General features: G+C 42.1%; 1 protein-coding gene across 7 annotated transcripts in view; it reads right to left on the bottom strand.

Moving 5' to 3' along the window:
• nktr (natural killer cell triggering receptor) overlaps positions 1–22,105 on the bottom strand; it is a 148,144-nt gene that overhangs the window by 65,595 nt on the left and 60,444 nt on the right. For 5 of the 7 annotated variants that reach the window (XM_033043316.1, XM_033043287.1, XM_033043296.1 and 2 more), the window contains exons 4-5: positions 4,660–4,734; positions 760–867 (exon numbers count right to left, since the gene is read on the bottom strand). In XM_033043316.1, coding sequence (XP_032899207.1) covers positions 760–867; positions 4,660–4,734 — 183 coding nt within the window. Of the gene's footprint in view, positions 1–759; positions 868–1,085; positions 1,145–4,659; positions 4,735–22,105 lie in introns of those variants that run through there. The other 2 variants (XM_033043332.1, XM_033043339.1) reach the window with 2 other exon arrangements.

Genomic DNA, 22,105 nt, shown 5'->3' with positions numbered 1-22,105 from the left:
TTTTTTTAGAAAGCCACATATTCTGTGTTCCTCTGTTTCAGTCGACTTCCATCATTAAAATGTGTGTATGTATAACATATTGTACATACAATATACATATGTATATAAACTGAACTTTTTTTTGTTCTTTATTATGGATTTTACAGAACACTATGTTTACATATCTGTTGTGCTGCTGCAAGAAATAATTTAATTATTCTGTTTCGGGACATACAACAATAAAACACTCTTGACTGGACAGGGTGGTAGCTGGTATGCCGAATAGGCCTGTGTTGAGGGTGAAGGAAAAGGAAATGATAATATACTGCAATCTATACCACTAATTGCTAATCCATAGTGCTTACTGTGAGGTGAATATGGGCTGACATTGATTGATGTTTACAGGTATGTACATCGTACATACTTCTTGCGCATCCCTAGACACCTCACTCCCACTGGGAATCTTCTGCTTGTGAACAGAGTAGTTCAGTCACAACTTAGACAAATTGAGCTCGAGGTCTAGTGACAATTAAAAAACAAATTTGCAAGTACAGCACGGAGAAATAAGGAACTGCAGAACAAGCATCCTCAATTTTTAGATATTATTAAGCACTTCAGTCATGCATAGCTAAAATAAATTGCAAAACTACTTGGTCAAAGTTGCATCATTGCAATTGTGATAACTATCTTCTCTTATTAATCACAACGGTCCACATCAGTGAATTGTCTTGACAATACAGCAGCTGGAGGAAAATATATTAAAAATTACATATTTCCCACCTTCACTGAAGTCACCACCTTGGATCATAAATTCTTTTACAATACGATGGAAAGTGGAGCCCTTATAACAAAGCTGCTTTCGAGTTTTTTTTCCTAATCCTTTTTCACCTGCAAGAGATAGAGCAATCTTAGTGCGCACTAAATGGGATACAGACTAACAAATGGTAAAGCGAAGGACACCATTTCACACTAGTTTTCAGACTTTATTTGGGTTGGTGGAAATGTTAATGCCCCAGGACTCCCTGCGAATATTGCCGCTCTGCTGAGACGACCTTGCAAGTGCGATCATATTGCCAGAGTGCTCTCGGAGCTCATGGGACACTTACCTGCAAGTACTGGCATACTCAGAGGATCCCTTGTCTCAGCTTCCAGAAGATACTGTTGGCTACACAATGGAAGAATGTGCGATGTGACAGCAGGAATTAATTATAAAAATTACTTCACAGCATGGTTTACAATGGCAGAAATACGATGCTACTAAATGGTATCCTTGGGTCCAGATGACCTCTTGGCCTCATCCAACAGACACTGTAGAATGCGGGTATCCTAGTTTGAAAACCCGTGACTTACAGTGGCTGAGAAAGGAAAAGAAGAAAACAGCTGCGCTTCAATGTAATCATTTAACAATTAATTATAATAAAACAAACAAAAGGGAAATAGTTAAAACTACATCACATTGCTAATAGCTCATTCTTGCTGATCTATATTGAACTTGATTTTTTTTTAAAGAGATACAGGCCCTTCAGCCCACGTCGACCATCGATCACCTCTGTACACTAGCACTATCTTACTAGCAACAATTTACAATTTTAGTGAAGCTAATACACCTGCAAACCTATGTTTAGGAAGGAACTGCAGATGCTGGAAAATTGAAGGTAGACAAAAATGCTGGAGAAACTCAGCAGGTGAGGCAGCATCTATGAAGCGAAGGAAATGGGCAACGTTTCAGGTCGAGACCCTTCTGAAGAAGGGTCTCAACCCAAAACGTTGCTTATTTATTTCGCTCCATAGATGCTGCCTCACCCGCTGAGTTTCTCCAGCATTTTCGTCTACCTACAAACCTATCGTCTTTGGAGTAGGAAGGAACTGCAGATGCTGGTTTACGTCGAGGATAGACACAAAATGCTGGTGTAACTCAGCGGCTCAGGCAGCATCTCTGGAGAAAAGGTATAGGTGACGTTTCGGGTCAAGACACCACTTCTTTGGAATGCTGGGTGTTGCATGTTGAGTTTCTTCAACGCTGTATCACTGTAACCTCCCCCAACCACTCTCCCCTTCAACTCCGGCCTCCTGCCAGGGACCGTTTCTTCTCCCATCTGTGACAGGGCTTCAATCACGATGAACGACAGGGTTTCAGTCACACTGTTCTTTCCCTTCAGTCTCTGTTCCCTCCCATGGCTCAGGATTCAGTCCTCGCCAGCATCTGCAGTTCCTTGTCTCTTCATTCAGTCCTCAATAATGATTTGTGAAGTGCGGTGAGATCCATAAGAACACAACATAAGAAAATAAGAGAATATCACGACTCCGAGCCTGCCCTGTACATCATTGCAATCATGGCTGACCTGCCTCCGCCAACATCTCCTCTTCTGTGGCTGTTGTCCATTACCCAAAAATTCCCCTGTCCTACAAAAATGTATCTACTTCCTCTTTTAAATACTTCCAATGATCTCCTGAATAAACTCATCCCTAAACGTCTGGATCTTGCAAAACCTAAACTTCTGGATCTTGGCCTTGGGGCCTCCATCTGTAACTGGCTTCTGGACTTGCCTCAGTCAGATAGAATTGGTTATAACATTTCTCAATGACAATGGTCATCTCACTCACTCACTCAGTTAGAAAGGCCTAGATAGAGTGCATGGATGAGGCCGCCAATCTCAACATCATCGGAACTTCTGCAGCTGATTGGCGGGTCGAATTTGCCCTTTTGCGGCCATAGGGTTTGGAACACCAGCCCAGCCTGAGCCGTAGATCCACTCCCATAGCCGACTCGGGACAATTTACAACTTACAGAAGCCATTTAGCCTACACACCTGCACATGTGGGAGGAAACCGGAAAATCCCACGCGGTCACAGGGAGAACGTACAAACTCCGTACAGCACCCGTAGTCTGGATCAAACCTGGGTCTCTGGCGCTGTAAGGCATCAAGCAACTCTACCGCTGCGCCACTGTGTCTTTTAATGGAACAATTAATGTCAGGCTTAAAAAAATAATAATATAGGAGAGCAAGTTGATAAATATACCAAAAATATACAGAAATATACTCTTGTATACTCTGGAATTTAGAAGGATGAGAGGATATCTTATTGAAACATATGATTATTCAGGGTTTGGACACACGAGAGACAGGAAACATGATCCCGATGTTGGGGGGCCACAGTTTAAGAATAAGGAGTAAGCCATTTAGAACGTAAATGAGGAAATACTTGTTCACACAGAGAGTTGTGAGTCTGTGGAATTCTCTGCCTCAGAGGGCAGTGGAGGCCGATTCTCTGGATACTTTCAAGAGGGAGCTAGGCAGGGCTCTTAAAGATAGCAGAGTCAGGGGATATGGGGAGAAGGCAGGAACGGGGTACTGATTGTGGATGATCAGCCACGATCACATTGAATGGCGGTGCTGGCTCGAAGGGCCGAATGGCCTACTCCTGCACCTATTGTCTAAACGGATTCTTTATCGGTTTTGGGGCTTCCTGTCTAATACAAATGCCTTAACATTTTTTTTTTAAATGTTGCTTCAATGTACCCTAGTGATGTATTAAACGGCAATCAAACACCTCTTATAGCTGAAAGCCAACAGCTTTGCCAAGGATGAAGGCTGAACCATCATTAGGTTTCTTGAGCTACCCTCGGGGAAGTGTTCCCTAAGTGCTAATCTATACTAGGACAGCAATTACTGAGTGGAGGAAAAGCAAGAAAAGTGATAACAGAGACAGCAAATCCCACCAAGCTCAGTGAGCTTTTCATCGAGCAGCAGTGACTATCAATAATGTTGGCAGGGAAGCCCGCAGGTTAGTTAAAGCTTTTGTGCTCCCCATAGACAAATGAGCGAGTCAGAGAGCGATACACCATAGAAACAAGCTCTTTGGCCCAGGTATCCACCAAGGCCGACCAAGTTACCTACCTGAGCTCGGCGCATTTGTCTCTCTTTGGCTCATATCCCTCTAAACCTTTTCTATGCAAAATGGTTTTTTATTTAATAAGACTGTAATTGGACCCACCTCTACTACATAGTCAGTCAGCCCCACAGAAACAGGCCCTTCAGCCCAACCTACCCATGCCAACCAAGATGCGCCATCTACACTTGTCGCAGCTGCCAGCGTTTGGCCCGTATCCCGCTAAACCTTTCCTATCCATGTACCTGTCCAAATGATTTTTAAACTGTAATTGTACCCACCTCTACCAGCACAGAAAGAGGGTCCTTCAGCCCAAGTTACATATACTGACTAAGATTACCCATCTACGCCAGTCCCACCTGCCTGCGTTTGGCCCTTACCCCTCTAAACCTTTCCTATCCATGTACCTGTCTAAACACTGTAATTTTACCCACCTCTACCATATCCTCCGGCAGTTCATCCCGCATACCCACCACCCTTGGTTTGGAAAAAGGGTGAAGATTTATCTTCCCCCCCCCCCCCCCCCCCCCCCCATCCACAATCCCTCTACGAGAGCAGGGGAAAAAGTCATAATTAAAGACAAAAATGCTGAACACATATTAGTTAACATTCATTTAAAGGAACAAGATTAAAAGATCATTTTATCATAACTGAGTATATACACCAATTATTTTCTTCTTTAATTCCTTGAAAGTTGCTGTGTTGTTCCTGTGTTTTCTGAACAACCCATTTTCACGGCTGATGGTTTTTAAACACTAATTGTTATCCAAAGGTAACTTCATAACATACCTGTGCAGAGAAAGTGGAAATTCTTACAGGTCTTGGGGCAGACATCTGAAAATAATTCAAAGACAATGCGGCCCACTGAAATGAGAAGGAGAGAGAGAGAGAGAGAGAGAAAAAAGTCAACTCACAGGCTTTGGGGAAAGAAACACACAAAGGGCACGAGCTGATCTGTGGTTAACAGCAACATAGTTAACATGTTAATAAATGGGAATGACCCAACAGGTAACTTGTTTTGTTCAGTTAGCACAGTAACAGTAGCATTTCCTCCAAGCTTTATCTCAATCAAACTCTGCCATTTCCCTTGCCCTAACCCGAACCCTTTGCGATCAAATACATAAATGAATAAATGCAGGTTATTTTGTTATTAAATTAAAATAGAAATTTGGCTGGATTAATGCAACGACTGTTCAAGTTGTCTGCACCACAGTCGAAATTTAGTCGTGAATAATTCAGACTGTTGTTTCAGTCAATTCAACATCAAAGTGCCGATGCTGAATAGATGCAGAGAAGCAGGAGGCTGCAGCACAGGATAGTTAAAATCTTTTATAGAGCATAATAGTATAGCACAGGAACAGACCCCTCAGCCCACAGTGCCTGTGCGATCATGATGCCAAGACTAACTCTTACTTGCCTGCTCATCATCCACATCCCTCCATTCCTTGTATATCCATGTCCCTATCCAAAAGTCTCTTAAATGCCACTATTGTATCTGCCTCCACCACCACCCCTGGCAGCGCATTCCAGGCACTCCCCACCATCTGTATAAAAAACCCCCATCCTGCACAACTCTTTTAAAATTTGGCCCTTTCACCTCAGAGCAATACCCTCTAATATTTGTCAATCCATCCTAGGATAAAGGTTCTATCAGTCTACACTATCAATGCCTCGCATCATTTTATATACTTTTATCAGGTCTCCCTTCAACCTCCGGCATTCTAGGGAAAACAATTCAAGTCTGTCCCACCTCTCCCTGGAGCTAATACTCCTTAATCCAGCTATCATTCTGGTAAACCTCCTCTGCACCCTGTCTAAAGCCTCCACATCCTTCCTGTAATGGAACAACAACCAGAAGCATTACTATCAGGGACCCAAACAGGCATAGTGTAGAGCTGTGTCTCATACCACCAGAGACCTGGGTTTGAATCTGACCTTGGGTGCCGTCTGTGTGGAGTACGCACATTCTCCCGGTGACAGCGTGGTTTTCCTCCGGGTGCTCCGGTTTCCTCCCACATCCCAAAGGCGTGAGGGTTTGTAGGTTAATTGACCTCCGTAAAGGAGTCTATGAGAATGTGGGGGAACTATAGAACTAGTGAGAACGTGTGATCGACGGTCGACGTGGACTTAGTGGACCAAAGAGCCGGTTTCCATGCTGTCTCTCTGAACTAAACCTTGTAGTGCTTTTATACTGCAATAATCACAGGTCCAGCAGAATAATATAAGAATACCTAAATCATCAGGGGATTGAGACTGTAACGTGTCCAGTCAGCCATTTTCAAGACAAGATAAATTGATCCTTCGCTATTTTACTCATTACAATTTTTAATTGCATATTCTACTTGATTAGTCAGCACTGTTGCACAGAAATTCATTACAGGAAATTAAAGCTGGAGTAACTAGCAATCTTTAAATCTCAATCTTGCTACAGGTGCATGTTTTATGTTTTCACATGACAGCACATTCATATTACACAAAACACTCCATTAATAATGTGCCGTGTATAGTTACTGATAAACATTTCTCTCCATCTATTTTTTGGTAATTGTTTTGGTCTATTAATTCTAGTGAACTTGCGAAGATCATCACAATTTTTTTCAGGATAACTCTTGGATAAACAACGAGCCCATGGGTTTGGAGAACAAGTGGGGATCAAACTTTGAACTATAGACGCTCCTCGGTTTACGTAAGGGTAATGTCACGCGGACCGTTGCGTATGTCAGATGTTTGTATATGTCGGAAATGGTACTGTTACTGTGCTCGTGTAAATTTACAATTCTTACTCTGTAGTACCAGTGGGGACCACATGTGAGCTCCGACGCAGGGACCATGGGAGGAGCTCTGGCGAGGGGAGCAGGGAGAGGGAGAAGGGGAGACCATAGGGGGGAAGCTCCGATGCAGAAACCATGAGGGAACTCCCACAAGACCAGCTGACTGGCTTGTAGAGACGGCCGCAATAGTCTCCCCAGGCATGCAACTCAGACACTGAGCAGTGGGGTTTAATAATTACGTAGCTTATACAAGTGCGCGTTTACATAAATCACCTTTTACGTAAATCGAGGAGTGCCTGTGCGTACAAGAGACTGTACTTAGAGCAGCAACATCAGTGGAACTCACAGGACGGTTAGAAGTCTTCCAAATTTACAATCATTACTTATCAGTCAATCTCAAGGATTTAATTCAATTCTTCACAGATATTCAAATCATAATTTTCTAATAAATTCAAACAGGAACGAAGGAAAGGAAATAAATGTAGAAATAAGAAATGCAGATGCTGGTTTACACAAAAGGACACAAAATGTTGGAGTAATTCAGCGGCTCAGGCAGTGTTGCTGGAAAACGTGGAAAGGTGACGTTTCGTGCCAGGAAACCCTGATTGAAGAAGGTTCCCAACCCAAAGTGTCACCTATCCATCTTCTCCAGAGATGCTTCCTGACCACTGAGTTTATGTCAGTTTATGTCCTTTAAGAACAAAATTGATGAACGAACACGCATGTTGTCTGGAACTGGAGCATGTGGAGTAAATCCACGGGGTCGCGGGGAGAACGTGTAAACTCGATACGGACAGCACCCGAGGTCAGGATTGAACCAGAGTCTCTGGCGCTGTGAGGTAGCGGCTCTACCAGCTGCACCATTTTGAATTGAGAACTTCTTTTATTTTAACAAAATGGGCTGTATGTATTTTGATGTAAATGAGTACAATTAATGTTCTTAAAAACTAATGCACAATTTTCCTTCACATTAAGCACTCACTTTAGCTGCAATTAATTGAAACAAAAGTGAAAAATTCAAGCACTATTAATGGTTAAAAATTAATCCAAAAGCATTGATATGACAAAAAAACAGAACCTCCTGATTTTCACACCCTGTATACTTTACCACTCCATAAGCAGCATGTCTAATGAAACCGGAAAAATGGACCTGTGATGTTCAAACTCCTGATTGCATTCCTCTAATTGGAACCATTCCCAGATCCTCTACCACAAGGACTAACAGTGTGAATGAGCCATGGTTATATTGCAATTGCTATAACTTACGGGCAGACAAAATATGAAGCTTGACATATTGAGGTTGCAGAAACCTATTGTTTTGGAGCGTTTCCATTTAATCACTAAATACCATCTTTAAATTTGAACTTAAATAGATGGGTGACATTCTGGTTTAGGTTCACACATGATGGCAAGACTCCAGCGGGCAAAAATCAGCAGCTCACACAAATAATGCTTTACCTCACAGCTGGTAGAGCTGCTACCTCACAGCGCCAGGTTCAATTCTGACCTCGGGTGCTGTCAGTGTATGGAGTTTGCACGTGATCGCGTACGTTTCCTCCGGGTCCTCCAGTTTCTTCTCACATCCCAAAGACGTGGGTGATTGTAGGTTAATTGGCCTCTGTAAATTACTCCTAATGGAATGGATGTGAAAGTCTCATAACATAGAACAAGAGGACTATGGGCTGAGCGCTGGCAGGTGGGACCAGTTTAGGTGGGTCATGTTGGTCAGTATGGGCAGGTGGGCCTGCTTCCACGCTGTGTGACTCTATGATGATGGTTGACACGGACTCAGTGGGCCGAAGGTCCTGTTTCCATGCTGCATCTCTAAACTAAATTAATTCCTACTCAGCAGCGAGTTGGAGTAAGAAAGACATCCATTCAAGCTACACAAGCTGTTGATAGAGAAGAGGTCTGTGGGCAGATTTCTAATCTCTTTCTTGCCTGGAGGAAGATACGTGACAAAAGAAAGTAGAAACAATAAATAAATAAATAAATAAATACTCCATCTCCAGAGGTTACAAGCCAAGGGAAATGCTTCAATGCGTTGTTAAATGTTTTGCACTTCCATAGCTATATACCTGACTGTTGTTCCCTCAGGTGGACAAAAATGCTGGGGAAACTCAGAGGGTGAGGTAGCATCTATGGAGCGAAGGAAATAGGCAACGTTTCGGGTCGAGACCCTTCTTCAGGGTTGTTCCCTCAAGCAACTTTCAATAATTGTACCCTGCTGCAACAAACACCTTTCCACTTTGGGATAAAGACTTTGATTATCTATCCTATCTATGCCTCATAATTTTATACATTTATACCAGGTCACCCCCTCAGGCTCTGATGCTCCAGAAAAAACAATCCAAGTCTGTCTTATCTTCTACTAGAATTTAACAACTCACCAGGTATATGTAACATTTGAACTGCTGTCAACAGGAATATTAGTATTATTTACTTTAGATACAGCATGGAAACAGGCCCTTCGGCTCAACGAGTCCACGCCAGCCAGCAATTACTGCCTACACCAGCACTATCATACACACTAGAGACAATTTACAGAAGCCAATTAATCTACAAACCTGTATGTCTTTGGAGTGTGGGAAGAAACTGGAGCACTTGGAGAAAACCCACAAGGTCACAGAGGAGACCTACAAACACCGTACAGACAGCACACATAGTCAGGATCAAACCCAGGTCTCTGGTGCTGTAAGGCAGCAATTTTACCGCTGGGCCACTGTGCTGCATTAGTATCTGCTCTGTTTCCGCCTTCTGCACTACAACCACCCACCCCACCTGTAATTGTCTGCTGTGACCTTGTAACTTAACAGAGTCTTAGGTAACCATAGAATAATACAGCGTAGATACAGGCCCTTCAGCCCAACGCCCATTCTGACCAACATGTCCCATCTACATTGTCCCACTTGCCTGCGTTCATATCCTTCTAAACCTATCCTATCCATGTACCTGCCCAAATGTCTTTTAAACGTTGTGATAGTACCTGCCTCAACTACCTCCTCCGGCATCTTATTCTATACACCCACCACCCTTTGTGTAAAAAAGTGGCCCGTCAGGTTCCTATTAAATGTTTCCCCCCTCACTTTAAATCCATGTCCTCTGATTCTTGATCAACATTTGTCAACAAATGTTAATCAATGTTTCAGTTAAGTTTAGTTTATTGGCACGTGTACCGAGGTACAGTGGAAAGTTTCCATTAGACAGGAGTGGGGTGATGGAAAGAGTAAAAAATATTTGGCATAATCATTCACAATACAATGAATTGGCCATGAAGTGAACACCATAAATTCATGACTGATGCAGCTCATCACTCTACAATTAGTTGAGTGAAACCACGCATTCTTTTTGAGATGTTTTTGGGTCTTCAGAGATTGAAGAGCTCGTGTTAATAAAAGGACCAGGCTGCAAAGGAATGGGATTTAGAGTGTGATTTTCTACAAATATACTTTGACAAATTCATGTTCTAGGAGCAGAATTAGGCCATTCGGCCCATCAAGTCGACTACACCATTCAATCATGGCTGATCTATCTTTCCCTCTCAACCTCATTCTCCTGCCTTCTCCCCATAACCCCTGACAAGTTGCGCAGCATAGTGGTGCAGCGGTAGAGTTACTGCCTTACAGCGCCAGAGACCCGGGTTCGATCGACTATAGGTGCTGTCCGTATGTAGTTAGTACGTTCTCCCCGTGATCGCATGGGTTTTCCCTTGGTGCTCCGATTTCCTCTCACACTCCAAAAACATGCAGGTTTGTAGGTTTATTGGCTTTGGTAAAGATTGTAAATTGCCCCGAGTGCGTAGGGTTAAGGTTAGTGCTAATGTACTGGTGTTGCTGGTCAGCAAGGACTCGGTGGGCTGCAACGCCTGTTTCTGTGCTGTATCATGAAAACTAAAACTAAAGTATTAAACGTTTCATCACAGTGAAGTAGGTCCACCTAAAATGAAGAGTTGATGTTGTGCTGGATCTTTCTCAATATCGATGAAACTTTCAAACAAAAACATCGCAACTATCATGGTTACAGATTTCACGGGGATGGGACTTTATTCCTTGGAGCACAGGAGGATGAGGGGTGATCTTATAGAGCTGTATAAGATCATGAGAGGAATAGATAGAGTGAATGCACAGAGTCTTTTACCCAGAGTAGTGGAATCAAGAACCAGAGGACATAGGTTTAAGGTGAGTGAGGAAAGATTTAATAGGAACCCGAAACCTGCTTCAGGACTGACAGGAATGTTAAGTCAATTGGAGACTGAAAGATGGAGTTGCAGAAAAGATGGACATTGATTTAAGTGAAATCAATATACCACAGAGTTTGAAAACAGTGGAGGTGAGTGATGGGTACTTGTAAGGCAAGATATAATGAAAACATGTCATTGAGGAGATGGATGATCACAACCAAACCAAGGAAAATAATCTGCTTACTATGTGCCAGGTCCACAGCACAGGGGCCAGGAATGAAAGTGGTCAGCAATACACTGGGAATAGGATCGATGGAACTGATTGCTACCATGGATAAGATGCTGGTTCAAAACCAGAGCAGGGAAGAGCCCCTAGAATTGGTCAAAGGATTTACTTAATTTTTACTTATTATGAAATAGATAGCGTAGAAACATCATAAAAACATTTCATGGCCATTGTACATAAAATGTAATAGATGTAATCAGCTAGGCAAATTATTTTAGTTTTAGATATACAACGGTGGAAATAGGCCCTTTAGCCTACCGAGTCCAAGCCGACCAGCAATCACCCGTACACTAGTTCTATCCCTCACACCAGGAACTGTTTACAGAAAGTAATTAACCTACAAACCAGCACGTACTTGGAATGTGGGAGGAAAGCGGAGCACCCGGAGAAAACCCATAGGGAGATGGTACAAGCCGCACCCATAGACACGATCAAACCCGGGTCTCTTGCGCATTAACACCAGCAGTGCGCCGCTGTGCCACCCACTGTTGGTTGATGGATACATTTTTGTATGTTCTTTTTCAAACACTGTTGTGAGATATTCTTTCCAAATGAAAGTAGTAAATATTAGTTTATTTTAACTGTCTGTGCTGCGTATCACATTTACTCATCTGTTAGATTCCTACGTCGTTGCACTGTTTTCATTATCAAGGTTCATTGCAAAAAAAGGGCAAGAGAACAGGACAAAAATAAACATCCCCATCTGTGCAATTCCTTCCATGCTGATGACCCATCTCTATTAATAAGGTGGGTGCTTCTGAGAGAAGATCTTAAGATCAAGAATATAACATTGAACGGTACAGCACAAGAACAGCCCTTTGGCACACAATGTCTGTACCAAACCTGATGTCAAAACCATCACTTACCTGCCTGCTCGCCATCCACATCCCTCCATTCCCCGTATAACCATGTGCCTATCCAAAAGTCTCTTAAATGCCGCTATTGAATCTACCTCCACCGCCAGCCCCGGCAGCACAATCCAGGTACTCACCAACCTGTCCAACCTCTCCCTGTAGCTAACACCCTCAAATCAAGGCATTATTCTAGTAAACTTCATTGCACCCTCTCAAAAGCCTCCACATCTTTCCTGTAACGGGACGACCAGAACTGCGCACAGGATTCCAAATGCAGCCAAACCAAAGTCCTTTAAATCACTGCAATCTATTTTTAATAATTTTACCAGCAACTCCATACCTCTTCCCACTTCCAACCCATAAAATTGGACATGCACAGAATTCACTAGAGAATCTGTTAATGGTGATTTATGAGCATGCATGCTCGGTTGTTAGCTGCCTGATCACATTGCTCTCACACTGTTCACATTAATCTGCTTTAGCTTATTTTAGAGACACAGCACGGAAACAGGCCCTTCGGCGCCGACCTCGTACACTACCACTATCCTACACACGCTAGGGGCAATTTAACAATTCTACCAAACCAATTGGCCTACAAACCTATGTGTCTTTGGAGTGTGGGAGGAAATCAGAGTGCCTGGAGAAAACCCAAAGGTCACAGGGAGAACGTACAAACTCCATGCAGACAGCACCGTAGTCAGGATGGAACCCAGTTCTCTGGCCCTGTAAGGCAGCAACTCTGCACCACTGTGCTGTCCATGTGCTGCCCCTTAGTTCTATATTATCCCACTTTCTCTACACACTAGGGGTAATCTAATTAACCTACAAAACCGCACGTCTTTAGATGTGGGAGGAAACCAGAGCAGGCAGAAGAAACCCACGTGGACATAGGGAGAACATGCAAGCTCCACACAGAGAGTATCAGAGGACAGGAACCTGGGTCGCTGGTGCTGTGAGGAAACAGCTCTCTCTACTAGCTGCGCCACTGTGCGACCCAAGATTTCGTTCGAAGCATGCAGATTACAAAAATCAGAAACCCCAAACCCAACAGTAGCAGTATAAATGCCTGAGAGTTTTCAATTGTAAAATAATTCCCCTATCATATAATTGCAAATACAAGAAATCTGGGATGAAAATAGAATGCTGAAAATTCTCGGCAAATTAGGCAGTGGATGCAAAGAGAGAAAGTTAATGTCTCGGGTCAAATGACTATCTGAACATTCCGATAACTTAAAACTGAAATGTATACTATTCTCCTCCATAGATGCTTCCTGTCCACTAAATAAAATAAGAACAATAAATGTGAAATAATTCCAATATTACTTGATCATATTTAATGGTTATTTGCTAAACTCTTGTGCCTAACATTTGAGAGAGGACTGGAAATGTATCAATTTCGTCACAGCCCAAAGACGTGCGTGTTTGCAGGTTAATTGGCCGTTATAAATTGCCCGAGTGTGTAAATAGTGGGTGAGAAAGTGGAATAATATAGAACGAGTGCGAGCAGATGGTTGGTCTGGACTCAGTGGGCTGCAGGCCCCGTTTCCATGCTGTTCTATCAATCAAATCAAATCAATCAATCAATCGATCAATCGATCGATCATACCGTAAGCAGTAAGTCACATTCTATCTGTGTGGCATCTCGTGCTTTGAAATCTTCCCACCCAGAGTAAGGACTTTATTGCTTGGAGCGCAGGAAATTGAAGGGTGATCTTATAGAGGTGTACAAGACCATAATAGGAATAGATAGGGTAAATGCACACAATCCCAGAGTAGGGGAATCATGAACGAGACAACATTGGTTTAAGACGAGGGGGGGTAAGTTTTAATAGGAACCTGAGGGGCTACTTTTTTTTCCAATATAAAGGGTGGTATATATATGTAACAAGCTGCCAGATGGGGCAGGTACTATCACAACATTTAAAAAACATTCAGACAGGTACATGGATAGTATAGGTTTAGAGGGATACGGGCCAAATGAGGCAGGTGGGACGTGTAGATGGAGCATGTTGGTTGGCATGGGCAAGATGGGCCGAAGGGCCTGATTCCATGATTTATGACTATGACACATGTTCCATTCCAAACATCTGTAAAAACATTGGCAATAAGTTCTGTTTAGTACAATTTTAAGAACAATGCAGCGGAAAATAATCGTAAGATATTGAGGGATTTATTAAAAAAGTGCTAGAAAACTCATTAAAAAAATTACTTTCTCTCCTCCACCTTCTACCACCCTCCCACCCACCTCTAATGCAGTCAATTGTGCTCTTGTGGAATAGCTTCATCTTCCGATGTACTTTACTAGTAGACAGATACAAAATGCATGAGTAACTCAGCAAGACACGCAGCATCTCTGAAGAGAAGGAATGGATGACATTTAAGATCGAGACCCTTCTTCCGACTTGAAAGGTCACCCATTCGTTCTCTCCAGAGATGCTGCCTGTTCCGCTGAGTTACTCCAGCATTTTGTGTCTAACTTCGGTGTAAAGTAGCATCTTCAGTTCCTTCCTACATGTCCTTTACTAGTATTTGGTTTTGAAGCTCACCTGACCTTTTGGAAAGATAGAGCATGCAGACAGTACCGCTTGCACCTGATCCCTATCCCTCCATTCCCTGTGGTTTCACTGGTTCAAATTGCTGAGCACAACTTTTTGAAGGCAGCTGTAGGTGTCTTGCCAGAGACATCTCACAAGACCTAGAGTACGGGCTAGCCCTTGAAAACTTGGCTATTTTGTATGTGGGCTCAGAAGACTATTTTTGTACAATTTGCTAATCGGGGATTATGCTTAGGTATGGCAATACTTTACTGAACTATATGCAAAAACAAATTCCCTGTGCATTTGTACGTGATAATAAAGCACCAATGACATCGATAAGCACATCCATACGCAACAGCATGAAGGCAACAGCAAGAGTTTCTCATTTTTATAATCAGAGATATTTGCAGTCTATTAAAACCAAATAATTCAGTTATATGGGTGCTAAGGGTAACTGGAATTGCTCTTGTTAGGACAGTGAAGACAATAGAGGAAGCCAAAATTCAGTTTAGTTCAGTGAACCAGGAGAAACAGGATAGAAGGATGAGTAATCGGTGGACAGCTCACTGGCAGTAAAATCATCAGGCTGGAGGAGAAATTGGCAAACATTTCACCACATGCCTGGAGAATAACTCAGAGCAGATATTCATTTACTTTCCACCTACATATATTTGGCACTTCACTGAGTAGAAACAGAAACAGATGCCTAACACAAGGAGACACCCAATTAGGAAAGTGACTGAAGGCGCATCTTGAAAACTCGTTTATTGTTTTTACAGCGCCAAAGAATCAGCAGCAGCTCTTCATGTCTACTGCCTTATCATTAATTATGAACCGGTTCAGAGAAAACAATACTTAATAAGAATGTAAGATCATAAGACATAGGAGCAGAAATGGCTTTGACATCATGATCAACATGGATCTTGTTATTCACCACAGACATAGTTTAAAGGAGATGTGCGGGACAATTTTTTATTTTTACACACAAGGTGGTGGGTGCCTGGAATGTACTGCCGGGGGTGGTGGTTGATGCAGATACAATTGTGGTATTTAAGAGACTTTTGGATAGGCACATGGATATGCAGGGAATGGAAGAATATGGATTACGTGCAGGTAGATAAAATTTGGACATGGGTTCATGTTTGGCACAGATATTGTGGGCCGTACTGTGCTGTACTGTTCTATGTTCTGTCTGATTGCAAGTCATAGAAATGGCAAGCAGACAGATACTTCTACCTACATGACAAATATAAATTTTAAAATAAAAAGATGAAAAAAGATATGCTTGCCTTCATAGGTTGGAGCATTAAGTGTAACAGTTGGGATGTAATGTGGCAGCTGTTCAAACATTGGCCTGGCTGCACTTGCACACTACTGGTTGCTGCTTCACAGGAAGGATGTGGTAGCAATAGAGAACATACACAGTGAACAACAGGGCCCTGGGGATGTTGTGGACCAGAAAGAACAAAGGGCTACAAGTCCATTAGAGTGACTACACAGCTAAAGGCCAATGGGATTAGCATACAGTGCCCTCCATAATGTTTGGGACAAAGACCCATCATTTATTTATTTGCCTCTGTACTCCACAATTTGAGATTTGTAATAGAAAAAAAAGTGCACATTGTCAGATTTTATTAAAGGGTATTTTTTTCATTTTGGTTTCACCATGTAGAAATTACAGCTGTGTTTATACATAGTCCCCCCATTTCAGGGCACCATAATGTTTGGGACACATGGCTTCACAGGTCTTTGTTATTGCTCAGGTGTGTTTAATTGCCTCCTTAATGCAGGTATAGGAGAGCTCTCAGCACCTTGACTTTCCTCCAGTTTTTTCATCACCTTTGGAAACTTTTATTGCTGTTTATCAACATGAGGATCATAGTTGTGTCAATGAAAGTCAAAGAAGCCATTATGAGGCTGAGAAACAAGAATAAAATTGTTAGAGACATCAGCCAAACCTTAGGCTTACCAGAATCAACTGTTTGGAACATCATTAAGAAGAAAGAGAGCACTGGTGAACTTACTAATCGCAATGGGACTGACAGGCCAAGGAAGACCTCCACAGCTGATGACATAAGAATTCTCTCTATAATAAAGAAAAAAATCCCCAAACACCAGTCTGACAGATCAGAAACACTCTTCAGGAGTCAGGTGTGGATTTGTCAATGACCACTGTCCACCGAAGACTTCATGAACAGAAATACAGAGGCTACACTGCAAGATGCAAACCACTGGTTAGCTGCAATAATAGGATGGCCAGGTTACAGTTTGCCAAGAAGTACTTAAAAGAACAACCACAGTTCTGGAAAAAGGGCTTGTGGACAGATGAGATGAAGATTAACTTATATCAGAGTGATGGCAAGAGCAAAGTATGGAGGAGAGAAGGAACTGCCAAAGATCCAAAGCATACCACATCATCTGTGAAACACGGCGGTGGGGGTGTTATGGCCTGGGCATGTATGGCTGCTGAATGTACTGGCTCACTTATCTTCATTGATGATACAACTGCTGATGGTAGTAACATAATGAATTCTGAAATGTATAGACACATCCTATCTGCTCAAGTTCAAACAAATGCCTCAAAACGCATTGGCCGGCAGTTCATTCTACAGCAAGACAATGATCCCAAACATACTACTAAAGCAACAAAAGAGTTTTTCAAAGCTAAAAAGTGATCAATTCTTGAGTAGCCAAGTCAATCTCCCGATCTGAACCCAATTGAGCATGCCTTTTATATGTTGAAGAGAAAACTGAAGGGGACTAGCCCCCAAATCAAGCATAAGCTAAAGATGGCTGCAATACAGGCCTGGCAGAGAATCACCAGAGAAGACACCCAGCAACTGGTGATGTCCATGAATCGCAGACTTCAAGCAGTCATTGCATGCAAAGGATATGCAACAAAATACTAAACATGACCACTTTCATTTACATGACATTGCTGTGTCCCAAACATGATGGTGCCCTGAAATGGGGGGACTATGTATAAACACAGCTGTAATTTCTACATGGTGAAACCAAAATGCATAAAAATGGCCTTTATGAAAATCTGACAATGTGCACTTTAACCACATGTGATTTTTTCTATTACAAATCTCAAATTGTGGAGTACAGAGGCAAATAAATGAGTCTGAAGAAGGGTCTTGACCCGAAACGTCACCCATTCCTTCGCTCCATAGATGCTGCCTCACCCGCTGAGTTTCTCTAGCTTTGTGTCTACCTTTGATTTTTCCAGCATCTGCAGTTCTTTCTTAAACAAATAAATAAATGATGGGTCTTTGTCCCAAACATCATGGACAGCACTGTAGATAGGTATTATGATCTGTATGGATAATTGTGCCATACGGACTTAAATTTAGACTTTTAAAGAGCATGGAAACAGGCCCTTCAGCCCACCTTGTCCTTGCCGATCATTGATCACCCCGTACACTAGCACTATCCTACACATGAGGAACAATTTACAGCAGCCAATTAACCTACAAACTACACAGGAGGAACGTACAAACTCCGTTCCCGGGTCTCTGGAAATATATGGCAGCAACTCTACCGCTGCACCACTGTGTTGCCCCGATGTGTATTTCACTGACTCTACCAGTGACCGGCTCAGGTTTAGGTTCATTATTGTCATGTAGGTGCAGTGAAAAGCTTTGTGTTGCATGCTATCCAATCAGATCAGATATACCACACATAGATAAAATCAATTCAAAATCAGGTACAAAGAGTAAGTTACAGAGTGCAGAATATATTTCTCAGCATTTTAGTACATCAGTTCCAGAGACAAGGTCCAATGTTTTCAATGGGGTGGAGATGAATCAGACCCTACCCTACCTAATGGAATCCTGATACCAGAGAGGAAAGAAGCTGTTCCCAAGTCTGGTAGAGCACATTTTCAAGCTTCTGTACCCTCAACCCTATGGGAACAGGGAGAAGGAATGACCAGGGTGGGATGGGCAGATTGTAATGAGTGAAAACTCAGCTCAGTGATAATGCACCAGCCCACAGAATTTTATTTCTTAACTGATTTCCCATCAATCTGAATCTGAATCTGAATCAAACTCAATGAATGCAAGGCATATTTTTGCCACACATTACAAAGTATCTTAAGATGAACTTATATTTTAAATCTCTGTCTGCTTCTTCTTGCAGAGCTGTGCCAGAATACTTCTTCAGCTTAAGAAGTTCTCAAATAAGCAGCAAATGACAAATGAAATTGTTTTCATTTGAATGGAGGAACTATACCTTTGTTAAATTGCAGCTCATCTGAGCTCAGTTTTCCATTATTCAAACCAAACTGCCATAAAAATAAAAAATCAGCAACTTTACCTTAGAGCAAAATACTGCAGGTGCTGGTTGTCTGAAATAAAACAATGTTGGTAAGACCCAGTCTGAAGAATGGACATCGTCATAGAATGCGGAAACAGGCCTTTAGGCAAAACATGTCCATGCCGACCAAAATGCCTCATCTAAGCTAGTCCCATTTGCCTGCGTTTGGCTCATATCCCACTAACCCTTTCCTATCCATGTCCATGTCTGAAGAAGTCTCGACCCGAAACGTCACCTATTCCTTTGCTCCATAGATGCTGCCTCACTCGCTAAGTTTCTCCAGCATGTTTGTCTACCTTCGATTTATCCAGCATCTGCAGTTCTTTTTTAAACATGTACCTGTATTTTTATGTTGTTATAGTATCTGCCTCAATTACCTCCTCTGCCAGCTTGTTCCATATGTCTGACCATTTCTTACCGCAGATGCTGCCTGACCCGCTAAGTTCTTGGTGATATTTGCTGGAAATACCCAGCAGGCTCAGCAGTTATCTGAAGAGAAAGACAGAACTAACATTTCAGGCTGATGACCCTACAGAATATTCTGATAAAGATCAGAAAGGATATAAAACATTTGAGAGGGCAGTGAAATGATTTGGATATCAATACGTCATTTTTTCCTAATTTACAAATCATTTATAATTCCAGTTAATGCAACTATTTTGATTTAATGTCGATCAATTCTTCTTCCCAAGTAAAGCTTTTTTTTATTGGTATTGGTATATTAATGTCACCTGTAATGAGATACAGTAAAGAACTCTTGTTTGCATGTTATCCCATTAAATTAGATAATACTACACATGAATACAATCAAGCTGTCCAGAAGTGAAGATTTAAAAGAGTGGCGCGATTGTATTAGATGACAGTAGACTCTTCTTTAGGTTTAGGTTTATTATTGTCATGTACCAAGGTACAGGGAAAAGCTATGCTTTGCATGCCATCAGATCAGATAATACTACTTATAAATAAAATTAAATCAAATTAAATGGGTAGAGCAAAGGGGAAGTTACAGATATGGGATCCGTGTTAAGAGTCACCACATTTCAAAATATTCCCTAGTTTGATTTTTCAGAAAGTTGTTACAAGGAGAGGCTGAAACAGTCTATTTGAATTCCATGCAACGTCGACTGATTTTTAGTGTCTCATTCTGTCTTCTCCAGCTGGCAAATCAATTTGACTGCGCAGATTTGTTTTTGATTTAGAAAAATCAGTCAATGCCAAAAGACAAAAGATATTTTTGAAACTACTACAAATTTCTCCCAGCTACCTTATAGATAACTACAGAAACATCTTTCCATTTCTTGTCCGAGCGGTGAGTGTTGCTAATACTAACAAAGGGTGACAATTACTGAACCCGGCAGCAGGAGGGAGCTGAACCTACAAACAATTGCAAAACTCCAGGATTTAATGCCCAGAATGTTACTAATGATATTGAACTGGGTCTTTCAGGCTCAAATTAACTCCCTCATTCATGCCATTATTCAGCAGTCACAAGATCTTTTTAAAAGGAGCATGGAGGGGGTTTAAGGTTGACTTAATTCTTTGGAACGTTGATTTATAGCATGGAAATGCAGAAGAAGAAAACCAAGCAAGATAAGGCGGGTGATTTCAGAGCTATGACAATGTGGTGAAGCCTCTTTTTATGCAAAGTGATATTTATAAATTCTATCTGTACAAAATGTTAAAGTGCTTTTACAAAATCCATCAATTTTATTACCCTAAAAGGAATGAATCAGAACCATTCAATCCAGTTATAGATTAAATAGGAAGATACACCAGAGGGGCATACGAGCTGCATTTATTTGAAAGCAGAATCTCGGCTATGGTTTGTAATTTTAAAGCTATAGCTCGGTAGCACCCCAACGGTCAAACCCATATGTATAAGAAGGAACTGCAGATGCTGATTTAAACCGAAGATACGAGTCAATCCCATATGCCTAGAGTTACCCCCAGTCAAGTTCCACTGCTTCTTCTGCATCAGTTTTGTGATGTTGCTCTCATAAGCCTTGCTATGAATAATTTCATGAGGTCACCTAAGTTAAGTAAATTCACATTTTTCCAAAGATTCTGAAGAGCAGCAAATTAAAATTAAATTAAATTTCTTTATTTATATAGCACATTTTTAGTCAACTTGCATTGACCCCAAAGTGCTTCACATAATTACATCCACACACACAGGCAAAGGTGGGTGAAGTGTCTTGCCCAAGGACACACACAGGCAAAGGTGGGTGAAGTGTCTTGCCCAAGGACACAACGACAGTATGCACTCCAAGCGGGATTCGAACCAGCTACCTTCCGGTTGCCAGCCGAACACTTAGCCCATTGTGCCATCTGTCGTCCCAGCAAGCTTTTGGTGTTTCCTGTATACTGAGAAACAGCTGACCATTTAAATTCCCATTCCTATAAAGATTTTGCCTATCCATGTTCTCCAGAGATGCTGTCTGACCAGCAGCTTGCGTCTTTTTTTTTTCCATTTCTCCCTTTCCCACCCGACGCTTCCCACCTATATTCCTTCTGTGACTTCACATTTCCCACCTCTTCTATCCTCATCTCACACTTTTGATCTTTTCATCTCTGGCCTTTGTTCTGTTCCATACCTAGAGTGAGGCCATATGCAAACTGGAGTAACTGCACCTCATATTCTGCTTGGGTAGCTTAGAACCTAATAGTATGAATGCTGCATTCTCCAAATTAAGGTAAACAATCTGCCCCTTGCTCTCCTCCCCTCCCCCCCACTTTTTTCTCCCTTCCCTATGCCCCACCTGGATTCACACCCATTTCTCCCTTTCCCACCCCGACCCTTCTCACTTATCTTCTCTGGCTTCACATTTCCCACCACTTCTATCGTTATCTCCTTATCTCACACTTTTTGTCCTTTCGTCTCTGGCCTTTGTCCAACCATCTGCCAATCATTCCAACCTGCCCCCCCCTCTATTTACCTCTATAAGTCCTCTGGTGCCAAACTCCAAGTTTAAAAGAAAACTTCAAATTACCGAGAAGGTAAAAAGTTAGAACCCGTATATTGGGCGGCACAGTGGTGCAGTGACTACGGAGCTGCCTTAACGGAGTTTGTACAATCTCCCTGTGACTCCGTGGGTTTCCTCCGGGTGCTTCGGTTTCCCCCCACATTTCAAAGAGGTGCAGGTTTGTAGATTTACTGGCCTCTGTAAATTGTGTAGGATAGAACTAGAGTACAGGTGACCATTGGTCAGCATGGATGCAGTGGGCTGAAGGGCCTGTTTCCAAGCTGCATCTCTAAACTATACTAATCCATACATGCCACAAATGCC

The sequence above is a fragment of the Amblyraja radiata genome, chromosome 2 (assembly GCF_010909765.2).
Source record: "Amblyraja radiata isolate CabotCenter1 chromosome 2, sAmbRad1.1.pri, whole genome shotgun sequence".
Lineage (NCBI taxonomy): Eukaryota > Metazoa > Chordata > Chondrichthyes > Rajiformes > Rajidae > Amblyraja > Amblyraja radiata.
This window is presented reverse-complemented; position numbering and strand designations above follow the sequence as displayed.